Source organism: Lichenostomus cassidix, chromosome Z, assembly GCF_008360975.1.
Source record: "Lichenostomus cassidix isolate B80296 chromosome Z, HeHo_3.0, whole genome shotgun sequence".
Taxonomy (NCBI): Eukaryota; Metazoa; Chordata; class Aves; order Passeriformes; family Meliphagidae; genus Lichenostomus; species Lichenostomus cassidix.
In genome coordinates this window covers 47005503-47027553 of record NC_139511.1, presented here as the reverse complement: position 1 = coordinate 47027553, position 22051 = coordinate 47005503, and the positions used below count along the sequence as shown (strand labels likewise).

General features: G+C 36.8%; 1 protein-coding gene across 6 annotated transcripts in view; it reads left to right on the top strand.

The window, feature by feature from the left end:
• Positions 1-22051, top strand: part of KDM4C (lysine demethylase 4C) — a 249253-nt gene that overhangs the window by 51338 nt on the left and 175864 nt on the right. For all 6 annotated transcript variants that reach the window (XM_085043366.1, XM_085043368.1, XM_085043367.1 and 3 more), the window contains one exon: positions 647-784. In XM_085043366.1, coding sequence (XP_084899492.1) covers positions 647-784 — 138 coding nt within the window. The remainder of the gene's footprint in view (positions 1-646; positions 785-22051) is intronic.

Sequence of the window (22051 nt, the reverse complement as noted above, 5' to 3'; positions counted from 1 at the left end):
GTTCAGCCAGTGGTCTTAGCACACTTTTCTCGTGGTTGTAGTCCTTTGAAACTACCCTTCTTCATTCTCTAAAACAATGTCAGAGTTTAACTGTAGTCAAGCTTTTATTCTTCACGAATCTCCTATCTCACTTGTCTTTTACTCATTTGGAATTCTTGTTGGGGTGCTTCTGTGCTCTAAAATTTTACCTAAAGAGAAAGAGGGGAAGGACAGTTGCAGATTAAAATTTGTGTTTTAATAGTTTTATTTTGAGACATTCTGCACAACATTTAGGCATGATAATTGTGGGTACTTTGATCCAGCCTGTCTCTGCTTCCTCTCAGCTGGTAAGAATGATATATTCTTCATACTGCTTTTTCTAGTTCTCTTTACTTCCAGGTTTTATTACCAGGGAACCTCTGCCCCAAGATTAACTTTTTTGAGTTCTTTCTGAATTTGTTAAGTATTACACCTAGCTATGTATTTTGTAGTAAAGAACATTGTCTCAAGTATACTGTTTCTGCTTGTATGTCTGTGCAGGGTGAAGTTGTAAAGGCATATATAGTTTTCATTGCTTTAGGACCAGAACTGCTTTGTAATGTGGTTCATTTTGTGGTTTTTTAAAGTTTATTTATTTTGGCCTTTTAAATTTTTTTTATTGTTGCAGGTTACCCAAGAGGCAGGAGAATTTATGATCACTTTCCCATATGGGTACCATGCAGGGTTTAACCACGGATTTAATTGTGCAGAGTCAACAAATTTTGCCAGCATTCGATGGATTGATTATGGAAAAGCAGCAAAATTGGTAAGTCATAGTGCAGACAACTGATGGGTAAGGAAATATTTCCTGTGGTTAGTTCTTTGTGAGAATTTCAGGAAGGTGCTGAGAAAGGGAGAACTATTAGAGCAGGTAGTACCTTAATGCTGCTACTCAAATTTTATTTATAGTTGTTTTTGTAATAGGTATTATACTTCCAATTATATGTATTCCTCTCAGTAGTGAGTTTTGTTTGCAGCCTAATGTATTTATTGTTCTTCAAAACCAGTTCTGTTTGTGGATATTTTTAACTTGAAGTTAAACTATACACTGAGGTTAATATATGTGAAAACGGCTGACTTCTGCTCTTAAATCTCCTTGAAGCTGTACTGTTTGTGAAAGCACTTTAGTTTAACTAGGAATTTTGATTCCTAGAAAGAAAAATAAATAATGAAACTTCAAATAAAGTTTGAAGAAACAAGTTCAGTTTTTCTCATCTTTAGTATAATCAGAAAACTTGTTGTACAAGATAATAAAGCGACTATTTGAAGTGTGTGTAACTGAAGTTATTTTAGACTGAAATATTTTTCTGTGGTGTGCATGTCTTCCTTCCTTTTGTGTACAGCCTAGAATCATAGAATCTGTAATGTTAGAAAAAAATGCCAAGATTAATGTGTCCAACCTTTGACTGAAGACCACTGTATCACCTAAACCATAGCACTAAGTGTGACATCCAGTTGTTTCTTGAGTACGTCAAGAGGTGGAGACTCCACAACTTCCCTGGGCTGTTCATTCCAATGCCTGACCACCCCTTCAGTAAAAAATTCTTCCTAATGTCCAACCTGAACCTCCCCTGGCATAGCTTGGGCCTGTGTTCTCTAATCCTGTCGCTTGTTGCCTGGGAGAAGAGACTTATGTCCCCCTTGCTATAACCTCCTTCAGGTAGTTGCAGGGAGTGATGGTCCCCCTGAGTCTCCTTTTCTCCAGGCTAAACAACCTCAGCTGCCTTAGCCGCTCCTCCTAGGTCTTGTGCTCCAGAGCCTTCAGCAACATCATTGCCCTTCTCTGGATATGCTCCAGCACCTCCATATTGTTCTTGGAGTGAGGGACCCAGAAGTGAGCACAGGATTCAAGTTGTGGCCTCACCAGTACTGAGTCCAGGGGGAAAAATCCCTGCCCTGTTTCTGCTGGCCACACTGTTGCTGATCCAGGCCAGGATGGCCTTGGCCTTCTTGGCCACCTGGGCACAGCCTGGCTCATGTTCAGCTGCTGTCAGCAGCACCCCCAGGTCCTTTTCCTGTGGGCAGCTTTCCAGCCACTCTGCCCCAGCCTGTGGCACTGCCTGGGGTTGTTGTGACCCAAGGGCAGGACCTGGGCCTGGGCTTGTTGAACCTCACACCTTTGGCCTTGGCCCATCAATCCAGCCTGTCCAGATCCTTCTGCAGAGCCTTCCTGCCCTGCAGCAGATCAGCACTCCCATCCAACTTGATGTTATCTGCAAACCAACTGAGGGTGCACTCAATTCCCTTTTCTATATGATTGATAGAAGCTATTAAACAGAACTGGCCCCAGTATTGAGCCCTGGGGAACACCACTGTTGACCGGCCACCAGCTGGGTGACACTCCATCCACCACCACTCTCTGGGCCTGGCCATACAGATGATTTTTTATACAGTGAACAGTGTGCCTGTCCAAGCCATGAAGTACTAGTTTCTCCAGGAGAATGCTGTGAGAGGCAGAATCTAAGGTTTTGATGAAGTCCAGGCAGACAACATCAGCAGCTTTTCCTGTGTCCACTTCATGGATGCTCATAAAAGGACATCCCTTTTGGTCAAGGAAGACCTACCTTTCACAAACCCCTGGTGGCTGGGGCTGATCCCATGGTTGTCCTCTACATGCTGTGTGATCATAATGAAGATAATCTGTCCAATAACCTTGCCTAGACCTGAGCTCAGGCTGACAGGCCTGCAGATTCCTGATACGTATTGTTGATGGGCATCACACTGTCCAACCTACAGTCCTCTGGGACCTCCCCAGTTAACCATGACTGGTGATGAATGATGGAGAGCAGCTTGGTAAGCTCTTCTACCAGCTCCCTCACCCTCCCTTGGGTGAATCCCATCTGGCTCCATAGACTGAGTGTCTAAGTGGCACAGCAAGCCACTAACTACTTTTGGCTGAATTACTGGGGGTCTATTCTACTCCCTGTCCCTGTCTACCAGCCTGGGCCTGGTTGTTGTGGGATAATTTTCTGACTGAGGCAAAGATGGCATTAAGTACCTTGGCCTTCTCTTTAGCCTTACTGACAATGCCTCCAATAAAGGACCCTGCCTCCAATAAAGCATGGAGACTTTCCTTGGCCCTCCTCTTGTTGATGTATTTATAAAAGCACTTTTTATTGTCTTTTTCAGGAGTGGCCAGTTCTAGTTGAACTTTCACCTTTCTAATTTTCTCCCTATGTGACCTCATCACATCCTTGTGCTCTTCAAGAGGTGGCTGCCCCTTTTTCCAAAGATCATAAACTCTCTTTCCTTTTCACTGAGTTTCTGTGAAAGCTCCCTCTTCAGCTAGGCCAGTCTTCTTTCCGACCAGTTCATTTTTCAACCCATAAGGGATGGCCTGCTCCTGAGCCTTCAGGACTGTACAGGAGACTCTCCAAATCAGTGTCCTGAATAGGTTGAAGTTGGCCCTCTGAATGTCCAGGGTGGAGGTTTTTTAGACTCCCTTCCTTATTTTATGAAAAATTGAAAATTCTATAATTTCATGGTCTCTGTGCCCAAGACAATCTCCTTCAACATCTCCCACCAGTCTTTCTCTGTTCGTAAACTGCAGGTCTGGCAGGACCTCACTTCTAATTGGCTCTTACCAGCTGTGTCAGGAAGTTATTTTCCATGCATTCCAGGAACTTCCTCCTCTTTGATGTGTTGTTTCCAGCAGACATCTGGCAAGTTAAAGTCTCTCACAAGAGCAATGTCCAGTGATCATGAGATTACTCCTCCCAGCTGCAAAATAAAATATTTTGTCCACCTCTTCCATCACTGGGTTGGGTGGTCTATAACAGAATCCAGTCAACATGTTTGCATTGTTAGCTTTCCCCCCGACTCTTACCCATAGCTGTACAACCTTATCATTACCTTGAGCTTTATGCAGCCAGAACACTCCCTGATGCAGAGAGCCATTGCACTGCCTCTAGTTCCTCCCCTGTCCTTTCTGAAGAGCTTGTAGCTATTTACTGATGCATGTACAAGTAATGGAGTAAATGCACAAAATCAAGAAAGTGGGAAATTTATTCAGCAGAAATTTTTTACTGTTTTTCAATATTCACTGATTTTAATCAGTGTTAAGGCTTACATAAGCCTTGGTTTGTATGACTCGGAAAAAGTTTTGAGGTATTTTCTGCATTGACTTGTTTGTAATTGGAAAAAACCTTTCCAATAGCAACCTACTTAATATATTAGTTAATACGATGACATGAAATAAAGAGCAAAATCATCTATGCTGATTTAACAGCCTGGTAAAGAGAGTGAAGTCTTATTAGACACTAGAGACTGAGGAAAACCTCAATGAGAAAGTTCTCAAATAACAGAAACTTATGATTGTAGGCGCTAATGAGTATTATTGTTAATGAGATAGAATATGCTTCAAAGGGAAAAGTTAATGAATATTTTTTCTCCACATGCTTTGTATGTACATGCTAACTGTAATGAAAGTATTGAAAATCTCTAGACTCATGTAATGTTCAGAGTGGTTTCTACCTTTAATAGCAAAGTTGTGTTATTAATAGACAACACATAAGCTGGCTATTAAATACAGTGAATTTTAAACTCCAAAACCTATACATTTGATAATTTGAAATTTCTATTAATAGTACAATGAAACAAAGTTTAGAGAACCACGGATACACAAGAATTAATTGTGGCAGGTAAAACTGACCGGGATTTTAAAAGATATGAATGTCATGCAGCTGTGAAACTGATTGTGCTGAGCTTCAATAACAGCAAACTGCATCTTCAGATGTAGCAAAGCAGAGGTGGTGCTTCCTGCAGGTATCTCTCTGTCAGTGTGCTGGCTTCATATTTCTTGTGTTTTGGAAAAATACTTTACTACTTGGTGTACAGCTTCCACAGTACAAACTGTTAAATGTTTTATGCCTCCAGTATGCATCTCTATAATTGTATTATGCAGTAAACTTAATGTCATCTTTAAATTCAGTGGAGTTAGGTAATTTTTTAAAGCTAGGGTAATTGTATTGCTTTACACCACTGTAAAAGTGCTACTGAAATTCTGAAATTTCAGCTAAGAAGTTTTGGCATATACACTCTAAATACAGTTTTATGTTGTCAAAATTCTTTAGCATATGGATGAAACTTTCTTCTTATGACACTGAATTCTATGCTTGGTGGCTATTGCACGTAGGAGCAGTATTGTGCATATATAGTACAAGAAATTAAAGTATTTCTCTAGTGCATGCAGTTAAATTTAAATGCTTACAAGTTTCAAAGTGTCATTGGAGCAACAATTACTAGTCTCCCTCTATCGCGAAATCTTAGATACCGTTGTCAAATATGAACTGCAGTCTCTTTGGCTAATGCTCGGAGTCCTTATGTTATTTGCTTTTTTCTTATCACTTATTACAACAAGAATGAGAATCAAAATTTACTTTTCTTCTCTCTTCTAAATGAAAAAGAACATGGTAGAAAGTACTAATGGTAGGACTTTTTAAAAATGGAAATGTGTACGAAGAGAAGAGCTAAAGGAAATGTGGTGAACTAATTCTCCATAAAACTTACTTGTATTTGTTTATGCCATACAAATAGGATAAATGAGACAAACAGAGGAAATATTAAAGAATCATAAAATTATTTACTTTTGAAAAAACCTTTAAGATAATCAAGTCCAACCATTAACTCAGCATTGCCAGGGCCACCACTAAAGCATTCCCACGGGGTCATACCCAGAGGTCTTTTAAATACAGCTCAGGATGGTGACAAAGCCACCATTCCTGGAAAGCCTGGCTAATGCCTGACACCATTTTCCATGAAGAAATGCTTCCTAATACCTAATCTAAACCTCCCCTGGTGCAACTTGAGACCATTTCCTCATGTCCTACCACTTGTGACTTAGAGAAAAGCCTAACACCCACCTGACTATGAGGTCCTTTCAGGCAGTTGCAGAGAGCGAGAAAGTCTCCCCTTATGACAAATGATCTGACAGAATTTACTTGGTACCACTGCGTTACTAGTAGCTGAAGTACTTGTTTCTAATAAAAGAGACTTTTGCTTAGTGAGTCAACATTGAATCAGTCTTTCTGAATGAATTCAGGTAAACTAAATGTTCAAGTTCAAAACGTGGTGTTTGAGGCTACCACTTAGAAAGCTTTTGTTTGCACAAGGATTTGCAAAGACTGACTTGCACACGCATAAGAAAATGCATATGTATCACCTACCACGGCTCCAACTTAAACTCTCTTTTCAATCTGCTAATAGTCTTAGCAAAGAGATGGCAAAAGACCCAAAGGAACAGCAATAAATCTTAGCACAGCCTTCATGGCCTCAGTTAATACAGCCAGCCTTTCCTTCTGGATTGCTCTCGACATAGGCAGCTCTATCAGTGGGCAACGCCCTTGTCAGGAAGTTCTTATGCAGGCATTCAGACTTGAGACTGTGTTTCAGTGCTGCGCAGACACCAGCTAATAGGGAGAAGCCCTACAGCAAATGACACGATGCCCAAGGAAGTAACAGGATCATGCTGCACTTCAGTAATCATCCCATCAGCTTCAGAAGGTAGTGTTGGCAGCTTCTGAGGCAAGTGGAGCAAAAAAGTACCCACCTTGTTTCAGAACTTCTGAGGCTGGATTTGCTAAGGGCAAAAGGAAAAATTAAAATAAAATTGCACTGTTGTATGTGTAATAAATACTTTGGTTATAAGACTATGTCTAAAATTCCCTCAAAAAAAAACCCAAAAACCAGTCTGATTTTGTATGACTGTACTCTTTTTCTTGGCTATGGTGATTCTCTAGAGAATCATGAGTATATCTATGATTAGTTCTTACCATAGCCTTAGAAAACTTCCTGGAGGTGTTAGTTAAAAAGTTAAGAAGTTGGTGTGTCCAAAGAATACTGATATTTTACTAAGTTTTAATTTTCAGGTCCTATAATTTTATTTAAAAGAAAAAGCAAAAAATCCCAAACCAAAACCCAGACAACATTGCAGTCCCATTTGTCATTCTTCAGACTTCTGATACTACATCTGACTTTTCTTCTTTATGTGTAATGTGCAAGAATTTTAATTGAAAAGAATGTTTTGAATCCAGTAGTTCCTTTCTATTGTACTTCAGAAATTGTGTGTGTCAGCAAATCGCAGCAATATTTAGGTCAGCTTATTGCTGTGTTCTCCCTAGAGAATGTTCTATACTGATGACTGATTATTTGTCTTCCTACAGAACCCTTTTTTTAAGACAGAATAGTTTCTAATTGCTTACAGCTGGCTTTCTGTCTTAGAAAAAGGAAAAAAGCCTGAAATACAATCAATGTTTTTCATTGATTTTGTGGGGAAAAAAAATACAGCAAAGATTTTTGTTAAAGTTGTAGTAAATATTTAGGCTATGTGATAATACTGCTTTCCAGCATGAAATGAGATGGTGCTAAAGATGATCTGAAATCACATGCAAATATTAAATAAGAGATCTTTTTGACCTTTGGTATTGGACACTTTGAGTAAGCAAAGACTATGAATGCTATTTCCAAAAATTATCTTCTGTCTTTAAAACTGCTAAAGTTGTGGTCTTGGTTTTACTGTGTGTGTCCTCTAACTACCTGTAATAATTAAACCCTGGGAGCAGGGATATATCTTCCAGCTGGTTTTCTAGAGTTTGTGTAAGACTGTCATGGTTTTAAGCCCAGTCACAGATGAAGCAATATGCAGACACTCATCAACTCCACCACTCTTCCTCCCCTACTGAGTGGGATGGGGAGGAGAACCAAGTAAAACTTTTGGACAATATTAAGCTGTATGGAATTCAGCAGAAGTAAAAAATAAATAAAAAATCCAAACAACCTTCCCCTTCTCAAACAGTACAGCTGTGTAAGTAACTGGCATACTGAAAGCCTCTCAGCTCCAGAGAAGAAATGGTGTAGTTCTTTGCTGTCTTTTTCCATTGTCAGGAACACACAGGAAGAGAAATAGGAAACATTGGTGGAAGGAACAAATCAGTCATACTCTCCTTAAGATGCTTGACTAAAGGATGTGGTGAAGAGGGATGTTGGTGAAGTGCTGGTGTGTGGATATGTTAGATCTAAGACAAAGAGAAGTGGTGTTCAGCATACAAATACAGTGCAAGTATAGTTGTGTTGTCATGTGAAGATGAGAGGTGCTCTGAGCTTTAGATACTCTTCATCATTTTCATCATACTATCACTTCCATTCATTGAATGCTGTTTGCTGAAAAGGTGATTGAGTGGTATGAAATGGGAGCAGCTAGCAAGCTTCTTCAGGCTTCTGTCACTTTTCTTATTTCCCTAACGGTGCTGTGTTTATTTGAGTAGGCTGGAACTGTGTAGCTTCATGAAGCGCTTTTTTGAGTTTGTGTACTCCAGTGGATTTTGCTACTGTTGATAAAGCAGATGAGTCAGCGGCTATTAGTTTGTATGTTTTCTAGGTATCTGTTTTGATTTGTGCTGAGTAGGTAACTTGGGTGGGGAATATAGGTTGGTGGTGTTATTAGTATTTGTGAATAGAAATATATACACATAATTCTCCTGTGTCCTATGTAGGAAATGTCCAGGAGGCTGGTGATATTAGCAGTTTTGGTTAGGGCTCTCTAATTCTTCTTTATGCAGTAAGGATTATTTTAGGTTTTTTCCTTCCATTTCCCTCTGATTACTGTTTTAATCCCCTTGGTCCCCTCCATCTTGGTTTAATCCCAGCCTGAAACAAAGTGCTTGCTTCCCTCAACCCCTGGTAGGATGGGGAGGAGAACTGTGGGGAAGAAAAAAGAGGTAAACCCCGTGGACTGTGATAAGAACAGTTTAATAACTAAAATAAACTGTTACAATAATATGAGTTAAATGCGGGACAAGAAGAGAGAAAGAAAGAAACCTAAGAGAAAGCTATTGACTAATGCCAGACTCATCCCACAGCCATGAACGGCCCCTCCTGGATAATGGAGGTTTATGCACTGCTCAGTTTATACACTGGGCATGACAGTCTGTGGTGTGGAACACCTCTTTGGCCAGTTCAGATCAAGTGTCCCAACCATGCTCTCTCCATGCTTCTTGTGAGCCCACTTGCTGTCTGAGCATGAGAAACTGAGTCTTTAATTTGGAGTAAGCACTACTTAGCAAAAACCAAACCACATCAGTGTGTCATCAACATTATCCTCATACTGAATCCAAAACACAGCACTGTGCTGGCTACTAGGAAGAAACTTAATTCTATACCAGTGTAAAGAAGGACCCCTGACTGTTGCTTTTCCAGATTCTTGTCAGGGTCTGTCACGACTCTTGGATGTTCCTTTTCCATGCTTTCACAAGCTTTCAGAGAAAGTACTGGCATTTCTGAATACTGCTCTTGTTGCTTACTGTGTCTGTTTTGTGGAACCACTTGGTGACTTTCACTCAGTATAAATGTATGTAAATTTTACTGCCTTCTCTCAGGGGTAGTGTCACACTAGGTGATTTTACTAGTCATTGTAATGATTCTTTCGTACTGCAGCTGCTTTTAAGACGTGATTTGTTTTCAGATGCTGGTGCTGGAAAGCTTTTTGTTGTTTAGCTAATATGTAGAACCTGAGGAAAGAAGTCTACCAACCTTTTCCACTTGAAATTAGTGCTACTTAAGTATTATTGCTCCCTTTCATAAAATTAAGTCAGTAATTACTCATCCATTTGTCAGTGGTAGCTGCTTAGCAACGTGTTTTCTGTGGATAGGTTAGATCAAAGTGCTGGCCTGCAGGTTGTATTTTTCCCTTTGGTGGGATGAAGTGCAGTTGTTTTGATGTTAGGTTTGATGGATTTGTTTGCCACTGCATTCATTAGCTTCACATCAAAAAACTGACAGGCTGTTAAATGAAACTTTGGCTTAGATTTTCAGCTTGACTGTTTCAAGACCTATGTGAAGATATTTTGTTTTTGTGCTACAGCAGCCTTAAGCAGTTATGACTGTTTCAAAGAGAAGAAAAGTTATTTAATATCTTGATTTATTTGGGTACAAGAGAGTCATTGTCTTGAAGATAGCCATGTCCAGCTTATGTTATCCAAACCTTGCATGTATTTTGAAATACATATTGAGACACAGTATGTACGTATGATTTAACTAATTTTGTTAGAGGAGAAATGATACTGCACAAAACCACTTCCACCTCTCAAAATTTATTGAGGTAATATTTTTTTTTCACTGAGGATTATGTTTAGGGTGCTTTTGAACAATAAAATGTCTGTTCAAAAAAGAAAAAAAAATGTAACTCTGTTGTACCACAATATTTTTCAAATATGGGTGAGTAATTTAAATGTCTAAGTTTAAAAAGTATCTGCCTATCCCAACAGCACTGTTTTAATATTGAATGTCAGAAATAGCTATGTGCATTTCTGCACATAATTTTATTACTTTGATTTTTGAAACTCTTTTTAAACACTGCATGTTGATACATTAGTTGCGATATGATGCAATATCAGCATCATTCATGCTGTACAAATCAATGTTTTTACTTGCTAGATCATAATTAACCACCTTATATCATTGACTTGGCTGCTAATGAAATTTTACAAGGTTTCTGGAACCAGACATGTTTTCCATTTCTGGTCTGGATTGTTAGTACACTACTTCAGAGCAAATCTTGTACATTCTGCATTTTGGCATTTCATTTCATAATCACAGTGTCACTCTCAGCTTTGAAATTATAATGGAATTTTTTTCTTTCATCTTTATTCTATATTTGTCGGTAACTTTTTTTTTTTGGCGTCATGCTGACATCATTTACTGCCCCTGTTTATTTCTTACATCACAAACTCATAATTTCCTGAACAGAGGCTATTAAAATTTCCTACTCTAAAATTTATTGCTGAGAGATTGTCAGTCTCTCGCTGGGCAAAAACTTGCACAGTTCCAGATTTCTAGTACTGTGACATCTTGAATTAAGAATCAGGTTTTTGGAGTAGAAAGGAACAGTAATGATTGCAATATTTTCACCTGGTTTTTTTTGAATCTTCCCCTTTTGGTAGAGGATCTGGTTTTAAAATCATAGGAAATGTCATCTGGTGGTGTTCCCGTGTTCTCACAGTGTGCGCTAGGTTATGTACAAGTACTGTTGTTGTCTATGAGTAGTGTATTCTGTGGTTCTGAAGTTCAAGTGTATTCTCTTGAATCTTTTCCAACACCAGCACAGCTCTTTTCTGTGTGATGCACAGTACATGTAAACAACACTATGGATGTATGTTTCTGGCACAGGGCTCTCATGCAAGCTGCTGCGCTGTTTATAAAATAAAAGTCAAACCAACAATACTACTACTTTTTCTTTCTTACATGCAGTTTTGATTAAGTAAGGAGATGAGAATTCCATAATGTAAAATTTTAAATATTGGTGTACGTTCTGGCAGCTGTTGGTAAGTAGAAATGATGGAATCTAACCTTCATTTTTTTTTCCGTAAGTGGTATCTAAGAGGTTCCGTTTATCAAAGTAAAAAATGTACCAAGTTGGTATACTTGCTGGATGTTTAGAAGTTTTTGTTTTTTAACAGCCTTCAGTTAACAAGATGATCTTTTTTAAATATAAAAAGTCAGTAATTTACAATAAACAGGTTAGAATTTATATAAAATTTTGAATAAATCAATACAGTTTGCCTTTCCTTATTTTTTGTGAGATATAATGCAGATTATATTTATCCTCCATTTGCTGAGGAAAATGTTTGCCAATATGTACTTTTCTGTCTATGTATTAATGTCACAGCCTTTTGAGAGAGATTATTTTCATTCCAGAATTTTAAAGAAAGTAGAATTTCAACTAAGAAATCAATTTCATAAATTTGAGGTTCACAAAATAGACTCTTTGGGCTTGAATCAGCTGCTGAAACATAGGTGTCTGACACCATCTGAGATATTTTTCCTGGCTCTGTCTAGGCAGAAGAGTACAAATCTCCATGAATCCAGTGCAATATTTAGAGCTCAGTCAGACATCAGATATACCAGAATGTGGTTCAGGTGTCAGTGAATGCTTGGGCAATTGAACTGAGGCACTTGTCATTGTATTATTTTATTTATACTCTGTGCAAATGTAAGACTCATTCTTAAAATTGACTGCATTCACGTACTCTGAGAGGAAGTCAGTTCTCTAGTCTTGCTAGGTTAATTTTGCATTTTGGCACCGGAAGGTGACATGTTGTGATAGGCCAAAAGGTGACTTAAATATTAAAGTTCTTTTAAAACTGCCACTCTCCAGCCTTTCTTCTCATAAAGCAAAACCTCCAAATACTACTAGTTATATGTCTTTATTGATTTGGAACCATTTTAACTGAATTTGAACTATCAGAGTGTTCAAGATACTAGAAATCATTCTGCCATGTTCCTCCATGCAGTTTCTATTGTCTTCGGCATGGTTTAGAACTCAAATGTTACTGCTGTTATTTTGTTTGTTTGTGGTTTTTTTTTTCTTTCTTTTTTCCTTTTTCATCTCTTCTTTATATAGAAATAAATCTTTGTATAAGGATGATTTTCACTCAGTTAACTAATGGATCTACTAGGACCATTTAAACCTTTGCTGGTCCTGCAGTTGGTACTGGAGTTGCTAGTTTAGCTCAGGCCAAACATTGTAGAGATAAGCATGCACTTGCAATTTCCTCTCTGTTTTTCTGAGAGTCTGGGGAATTTTATCTAAAAATGAAGAAGATAGTAGCAATATCATAGTTTTGAAACACATTATTTATTTACTTCTTGCTTCTGAAAGAAAACGCTGTAAATGTAAATGCAGAATTCAAAATCCTTGACTTAGAGCAGTAGAGAAGGCTTCTATGAATGAAGAGAAATAAATTACAGACCCACATCCTGAGGTAACTACGCCGGGGTGAATAAAGCGTAGGCATTACTTTTAATACCAGTGAGCTTATGTAGCCTAGCAGTATGTGAAGCAGGCAGATGCCTCAGCTGCATGTTCCTGCTGTGCTTGCTACTTGAATGAGTAGAACTTGTTCCTATGCTACTAGTTAGTTTGAAAGTCTTGAAAATGTTCTTAAATGAAATGTGTAACTTGTTTGATTTTGGATAAAATCATCAAGAAAACAAATAGCTATGCTTTTACAAAAAGGGGGAGAAATAATTTTCTGAAATGTTTTATAGTAAAAATATTTTTATTAAGACCTTGATGCTAGTGTGGTTATATTCAGTTTTTAAGGTTTATCTTTCTGCCTGATATGTGAACAACCTTCATGTAGTTAGGAAAAAAGGTAGAAGGTGTCATCTTTTTCTAATGATACATAGAATCACCTCTTAATTCAGCTAAAATATTAACACCAAAAAAAAAGGCATTGAAGTTTTAGAGAAAGTGCAGTTCCATATGGTTCATTGCAAGATCTTGCATACATTATTAGAGTGAAAAAACTTACTTCATTCTTTTACAACTAATGTAACCAAGTAAGTTCAGTTAAGACTTCGTGTTTGTATGCAATATGGTATCATATGCTCAACCACCTCAAAAGATAAATTACTATCTTTTAGATCTTAACAACAAAATCACCTGATCGCACCTTTGCCATGTAACATTCCACATTATTGGGATTCTGAGGGAGAATTTTGACCTGAAGTTTCATATATTTCTATGTATCTATATGTAAAAAAAGATGGCTTTCTCTAGGAAGCTAATGCAATGCCTGCTTCTAGAGGGCTGTCCAGTTTGAAATGCCCAGCAAACACCTGAATGAAAAACAAAAAGATGATTTATCTTGTTCTCATTGTGCTCATGTCTGGATTTTTCGATCTATTCCAATGAAGTTATTTCAGTTACTTCTGCTGAATATGTTAATATAGTTCAGTAAATGCAGTGTTTTGGTGGTTTTTTCAAGGTGTGTTGAGAACAATCACAGTATATAAGAAAGACATGAAGCTCTGGGTGTTTTGATGCATTACTGAGTGTTGTGAGATAAACCTATGATACATGTACAGAAGAAATATAACCTTTTTTGTTTCAAATCGGTTGAGAGAGAGAAATATTTTCTTTACATGTTGGTATGAATGAAATATTTCATGTCAGGTGATTTAAATAAGTTTTAATGCTGGAATTTAAAATCACATTGTGATGTGAAACAATGTGCTGGGTGACGCTGTTGTTCTGTGAGCATTACTGGATAGCTATTCGAGTGGGTGGTGGGGTTTGAGTGAGTCTACATACAATACATTTTAGCAAAATCTTTCATAGTTATGTATCTTTTTTGTGTGGATGAGATACCTATTTAGAAGTGACTTCATGTTGTGTCGAAATTTCACTGAAGAAATTCTGTGGAGTTAGAAGCTGTAAAGAATTCCGCCTTGGCCAGAAGTGAGTCTTGTATCTGTTCTTGTTTCATCTCCAATGCACTTTTAAGTGTAAGTATAGCTTCAAAGGCGTAATAAGATGAAGACAAAGAAATAATGTGCTAGATCTTGTTGTGAATAAAGTAAAGGAAGAGTGTTTTCAGTCAGTCACAGTGGACAAAAGAAGGGGTGGCTGTCAGGGTTAGTGTATTTTATACAAGTTTCGTGCTGGGCAAAGAAAAGAGACTCTTGTTTACTTTAGGGAGACAAAGTTGTATGGTAACTAAAAAATCCTCAAGAAGGCCAGTACAACAAACACATATAAGTGACTTAAAATCTGTATGTCATGTATCTCTTGCGTCCGTGATTATAAAGCATATTTCTTGGAGATGGTGGAATTATTAAAATACTTTTGTAATGAAAAAAGCTGTTAAAGAAATCCTAAGAGCATTATGATAAATGTCAGATTTTGGAAAAATCTTGAGTGATTCTTAGAATAAATGTTTGGTGACATTTTTTGTCAGATGTGACATGAGGATGACAATAAACAATAGCAAAAAGTAAAAAATGTGAGTGTTGAAATGGGATGCCCTAAAATGGAATATAGCTGCAAAAAGATAATGTTGAAGATATTATGTGCTAGAGTTTGCAGAGAGTAAGAGTATGATGTTCGTTTTGCTTGATGTGATTGTAGGCATTTATGGTTTGGGTTGACTTCAGTGCTACGCTGGTTTAACTGAAAGCTGACTTGGTCAAGTAATGTTGTGAACTAATTACACAGGATTTTATTTTTAGATTTTTAATCAAATGCAGTTAAATTGTGGGTTTGGCTAAATATCAAATTTTGAGATATGGAGTACACCTTTCACTTAAGATAGAGAAGCTGTGAATAAAGACGAGATGATAGTTACCTTCATCATATAGCTAGAGCTATATAGTAGCAACTATCTTCAACTCAATTTCAGACAATCCTCTTCCTCAAGACAGAGGGAGAGTGTTTGTGGCAAAGATGCTAGGACCTATGAAATAGAGAGAAGAAGCAGTGAAGAAAAAACCAGACATGGGTTGCTGAGGCACTGGAAGTGATCCTGAGAAAAGTGAAACATCTAAAGGACTGAGGGAGGTGCGCATAGAATTTCTGTGCTTGCTATTTCAGTGCACTTTTTCTATTTGATCACAGTTGGTTTTAGAGGATAATTATTTTTTACCTGTGTCCTGACATGTTAGTCTCAAAGAAATATCTGCCTGCATCATTAATTTTAATCTCCTACAAGGAGTGGTGTCAAGCGTTGTTTAATACCCTGAACAAGAGTAAGTAGGGTATTAAAAGTGAAATAGTTAAATTTATGCAAAATCGGAAGTATTTTGTTGGAATTATTTTTTTATTTTAGACCAGACTTCAGTACAATAACCAGATATTGGACTTTTTTCTTAATGCAGAAATACAATGAGAGTTTGGGATGGATATGTCCTTATAATCTGACTGTCTTGGTCTTGGTCCAAAGCTGGCAAGGAAAATTTTTTAGGTTTTCTTTAAAGCTGTAGCAGGCACAATTAAAATGAAATTTTCATAGAGTTGGGTTAGGAAGGAGGAAGTAAGTGGTCGGTCATTGTTATTAAAGGTCTGTATTCTGTGTAGTTAAATAGAGTGTAATTGCTGGTGCCTTATGTAAAGCAGTAGTTGGATATAGGTCCTTGTATGCTTATTGCTATTCATAACTGCTTGATCCCCAGACATCTACACCCTCTAATCATTATTAAACTTATGTCAAATTCTCGACAAGTCAGTTTGTTTTCTGATTGTATCATACACACTCCTGCAGGTTTGATATTTGCAGGTAAGAATTAGGGATTCAGCACAGGTATGTTTACAGAGCTTTTCTTCTCATAATTCTCTTTGCAGTAGCTGTTAAAAAATGTATATATTTTACTTGTCACTATTTAAAGTTTATATTATATTACAGTTTAAATTACAAAATTTATGTTTCATGAGCATTCTAATTGCATTCTTCCTTATAAAAATAGTGTTCTTTACAAAATCACTGGTTTATTTGTAATTGTTATAAAGCAGTTCTCTTACCATCTGTTTAAAAAAAGGAAATGCCATATTCAGTAAGAATGTTTTATACGCTTATAGGTAGAACAGTCATCAGCAACTCCTCATATATGACTCAATTCAATGGTCGATAGTATTTTTAAAACAGGACAATTTCATACTTTTTCTGTTTATGATCTCTAAGTTCTGAACATCTTGTAAAACAAACCAAGCAGTTGAGGACAGCCCATAAAAGACAGCAGAGATCACTGGTGTCTTTTTAGGAAATGAGTGCATATTTGGATTTCCCCTGCCCCCCAACCCCCCACTTGTAAAGTGATCAGAAAGAGTCAGCACAAATGAGTAAATCTAAATAATAGTAGCAGAGCAGGTAGATGGTTTGCTTTCTGTATTTTTGCCCTTTCCCTCCTGTGCTATGTTTTGATTACAACAAAAATGAGTTCTACGAGAGTCAAAAGGTGGAAGCTTGTTAGCAATATTTATCAGTTTCTGATGGCCAAATCATCGAATGGAAGAACCTAAGAAAAGTTTTCTAATCTTTACTGCTGTAGATCCTTGACCTCTGAAATACAGCACTTCCCCATGTATTGCAGAAGGGAAGCAGATTGACAAACTTTTAACCAGTTAGCCCATTACCACGCTGGCATATGCATATATATTAAAAATAAAATTATATATCTATATAAATTACATATATATTCAATATGAAATCATCACAATATTTTAAGCTTAGAAACATATGGGAGATAGACCAAGGTACACATTTCAAATAAAAATCTTAAATTTTCACTTTTTCTTCCTTATTATAGGATCTCTTGCCCAGAAATGATTAAAATCTGTCATGGTCCTCTGGTGGGTTTGGCTGAAAGATCCTTTTAGTCTATTTTTAAAGGCGTTGCCAAATTTTGGACTTTTTAAAAGAAGCTGCCCCTCAATGTTATAAAGGTTGCAGTTATTGAATCTGATATCCAGAATTATGAGGTCCTTGCTTTAATTGTGGGGGTTTAAATTAGAGGGCCTTTAGATTAAGAAAACTTCGAAACATTGTCATGCTTGTGAATTTAATGTTTTTATGAGGGTAGAGTATGGAAATAAATTTCAGAAAAATCTGTTCTTGCAGCACATTAATAATATGCTAACTTTTAAATTCAATAATAATTTTTAAAATTTTTATTTTCTGAGCTACTTTGACAAAAATGTATTTTGACAAGATGCTATAGCTAACCAAATGTTTCTATTTCTAACTTTTGGAAGGTGCTGAGCACATTCATGCCCTATTCACAGGTAGCATAATTCAGCATGTCTAAAAAGCAAGCAAATTATTATTTAATTTCAAACAGAATTTTAATGTTAATAATGACTACCAGTGGGTCCTGGTAGTCTCCTGCAGGGATCTCCTGCACTTTTTTGACTGTACAACTTCTATAGAAATGCTACTTATGTTTTTGTAGGCAGATTCATATTTTCTGTGAGACAGGTATTCTGCCATGTACTCATCAAGTACTTGTCTTGCAAGTGGAGAGAGTTGATAACTTCAATGGAACTGTTCAATTGCTTGTATAGCATGGGTCTCCACAATCAAATTGACAGTGATCGTGCATTACCCTTGTACAGAGTAAATCTGGAGAGTGAAGCGGATTTTTCTTACTGTGACTTTGTTGCACAACTCCAATACGTAACCTAATCACTACTTTGTTTCATAAAAATGATGTGTCTAGTACATAAGGGCTAATTTAGAATAATGTGGAATTTTACTGACTGCTGTGCTGCTTGTAAAATTGTTACAAAACAGTTTGACTTGGAAAAGCTTTGAATCCAAAGAGAACAAATTTAATGCAAATGCCTTTAATTAAATTTTGCTTAATTTAAATAATGTAATTTGTATTGATTATGCTGCTGCAGTTCATTTGGATTTTTGTTTTTAATTAAGATTCAGTAATCTTGTTTTACCTTCCAGAGCTATTAATAAAATGACTGTGAAAAAAAGGATGTTAATTAAGTTAAAACTTATATACATTTATTAAACCAAAACCATGCCATAATTTTTTCCCTCATGAAGGTATTGTATACATAGTAATATTTATTAAAAGGACAACAGTGCAATTTTATTTTAATTTTTCCTTTTGCCCTTAGCAAATCCAGCCTCAGAAGTTCTGAAACAAGGTGGGTACTTTTTTGCTCCACTTGCCTCAGAAGCTGCCAACACTACCTTCTGAAGCTGATGGGATGATTACTGAAGTGCAGCATGATCCTGTTACTTCCTTGGGCATCGTGTCATTTGCTGTAGGGCTTCTCCCTATTAGCTGGTGTCTGCGCAGCACTGAAACACAGTCTCAAGTCTGAATGCCTGCATAAGAACTTCCTGACAAGGGCGTTGCCCACTGATAGAGCTGCCTATGTCGAGAGCAATCCAGAAGGAAAGGCTGGCTGTATTAACTGAGGCCATGAAGGCTGTGCTAAGATTTATTGCTGTTCCTTTGGGTCTTTTGCCATCTCTTTGCTAAGACTATTAGCAGATTGAAAAGAGAGTTTAAGTTGGAGCCGTGGTAGGTGATACATATGCATTTTCTTATGCGTGTGCAAGTCAGTCTTTGCAAATCCTTGTGCAAACAAAAGCTTTCTAAGTGGTAGCCTCAAACACCACGTTTTGAACTTGAACATTTAGTTTACCTGAATTCATTCAGAAAGACTGATTCAATGTTGACTCACTAAGCAAAAGTCTCTTTTATTAGAAACAAGTACTTCAGCTACTAGTAACGCAGTGGTACCAAGTAAATTCTGTCAGATCATTTGTCATAAGGGGAGACTTTCTCGCTCTCTGCAACTGCCTGAAAGGACCTCATAGTCAGGTGGGTGTTAGGCTTTTCTCTAAGTCACAAGTGGTAGGACATGAGGAAATGGTCTCAAGTTGCACCAGGGGAGGTTTAGATTAGGTATTAGGAAGCATTTCTTCATGGAAAATGGTGTCAGGCATTAGCCAGGCTTTCCAGGAATGGTGGCTTTGTCACCATCCTGAGCTGTATTTAAAAGACCTCTGGGTATGACCCCGTGGGAATGCTTTAGTGGTGGCCCTGGCAATGCTGAGTTAATGGTTGGACTTGATTATCTTAAAGGTTTTTTCAAAAGTAAATGATTTTGTATCAGAGCAACAGCTTAAAAACTGTGAGCTAATCACACTTCAGAGGGAATGTTACAGAGGGAATCAAAATTATATGGGATGTTGACAAACTAGGCGGAAGTCTCCAGCAGTTTGTGACCTGAGGTGCTTTCCGGGGTCTCATTTCTGGTTATTGTGTCTTCTGAGTCTTGGTCTGTGATTGTATTACAAGGTACATTTTATTGTTCTTCATGATAAAATCATGCCAGTAAGCAAGTCTTATAATTCTTCCATGAGCTCTTTCTGCAGTTTTGACAATTCTTGCCTGTATTCATGGGCTGGAAAGTAATGTTGACAGTAATGTAATCTTGCTTTCCAAATTGTTTCTTCAGTGCCTTTGTATGTGGGCACAGATATGTGTGTTTGCCGAGCCTGTGGTTATTCTTGCTTTTCAAGTTTACGTGTGATTAAGCATTTTCAAAGTAATTAGAAATGATGTTGGGTTAAAGCATTGTGAAGCAGCACACTTGCTTATTTGCCATGTTATTCATCTCTTACTGCTCTAAGATAATGCACAGGAATTGCATGGGTCGCCTTGTCATCAGTGTAAACTGCTAATTGTGATTATTTGTTACTCCTGAGTGTCTTGCTAGCCAAAATTATACTGGAAGATGTGAAGTACAAAAAGCTGTGTTTAAGGTATTCTATAGGTGCACTATATGCAATCTGCAATAGTAATGAGTCTGTTTTTATTGAAAAATAATGAATTTGGATCTTTTGCGTAAACAATCAGCTAATGTTTATGCTAGAAATACAATTAATAATGAAAATCCCTTGCTTTGCGGTTTTTTGCCTTTATGTAATATGAATGAATTAGTTACTTAAAACAATGTTTGAAGTATTTATCATTGCTGTCGCTGTTCTGTTTTGTCTCCAATGGCAAACAATTGAAAATACATGAATAGGTGCTAAAAAACCCTGAGGATGATTCAGATGCTTGGATTTAGCTCTGTTGATACTGAGAATCTTAACAAACAAGATACAAGAAGTTTCATGATAGTGTAGGACTTTTGAAAGAAAGTTAGCATTAATACAGTTTTCTCCACACTGCAAACTGGTCATTAATGAGAATGGTGAATTAACACTGCTGTCTGCAAAGTCTGAAAGTCTGGTAATTTGCAGAAGAAAGAATGTAAAGTCAGGTGACACACAGAAGTTTAATTTTTTAAGGGCTTCCCTAGTGTTTAAAAGACATAGTTTCTTGAACTTTTAAATGCAGTGAAATGAGAAAACAAAAATGTAAAGACTTTTTTCTCTTCTTTTTTCTCCGATACCTTTTCCCCTTTCCCTTTTATAAAATTAAGTCCTCTATTTATTACAGTAGAATTCAGGATTTTGTTGGTTTTAGAAGTATGTTTTTACTGGTATGTTATGATGGTTTACTATAGACAGAAATGGAATTCAAGTTGATTGCTGGACATGAATGCATTATTTAAAGTTACAGCAAGTGAGAGTAAGAATTGTTTTAGTGTTATTAATGCATTTTCTCTTAGAAGGAACATGCCTTTATAAAAGGATATTTTACCAGTTCAGAGCTTGTTGGAGTAAGAAAATTTCTTCATAATTTTTCATGGACCACATGTGGTTTGGTGAAGACCAGTGGATGTTGCAAGAATTGAAATTTTAGAGGCTTAGTTATTATTTGGAATGGTCAATGAATAAGCATGATGTAGGGAAGTACATGGTTATCTTTCTCAGCTGTGTTGGCCATAAAGAACAAATGTTCTTGGTGTTTATAAGCAATCATACATATTGTAGAAATTGACATTATATACTAAAGGAGACTTAATATGCCTTCATTTGTATTTAGAATTTATTGGAGAATTTTTAACCATACTGTGGCATGGTGAGTTAATCTACAAGGTCTTCGTACAAAGGAAAGGTACTCAGATTAACCAGTGTTTGAAATTTGGGATGTCTTCAGGTGGAAAATAAATCTCTGCTGCCTTTAATAATATGGAGATAAATGTACATATAATATATTTATAGTACATGTGCTTTCTAGTCTAGGGTAGATATTTAAAGCTTTATTTTTTCTAAAAAAAAAAAAGAAATAGTGGTCAGCAATATCATAACAAAATAAAAAGATGCTCCCTTTGTCTGGCAATATAATTTGCTAATTAATCTCTGTTTACAGCTTTGATGTGTCTGTTTTTTGATGTCAGAACAGTTTTGTTTAGCCACATCACTTACATTTATTAGTTGATTAATTACTACTATTGAGAAAGTCCAAGAAATACTAGTATTGCCATGGTACCTATTCCTTTTTCCTTTTCAAATAGTTCTTGTAGTCCTGTGTTATGTTTGAGTATTGTAAATAAAATACATGTGTGGGCAAGACAGAAATTACAGAAAATCGCAATTTAAAGTGTTCTCTTTTATGTTGTCTTAAACTTGCTGAATGTTAGTGAAAGAGGCTTTTAAAACAGGAATAATGAAGAAAACCTGATGTTAGGGTGAACACAATTCCCTTTTATTTAGAATACAGTGTTGGTACTATTATGTTTATTCTTTTATTTTACCTCAGGCCTGAGCCCTTTTGTGGTTTGAACAAAACTAAAAGAGTATTATTAAAACATCCTATTGAAAAAATGCAATACCGTTGTTTA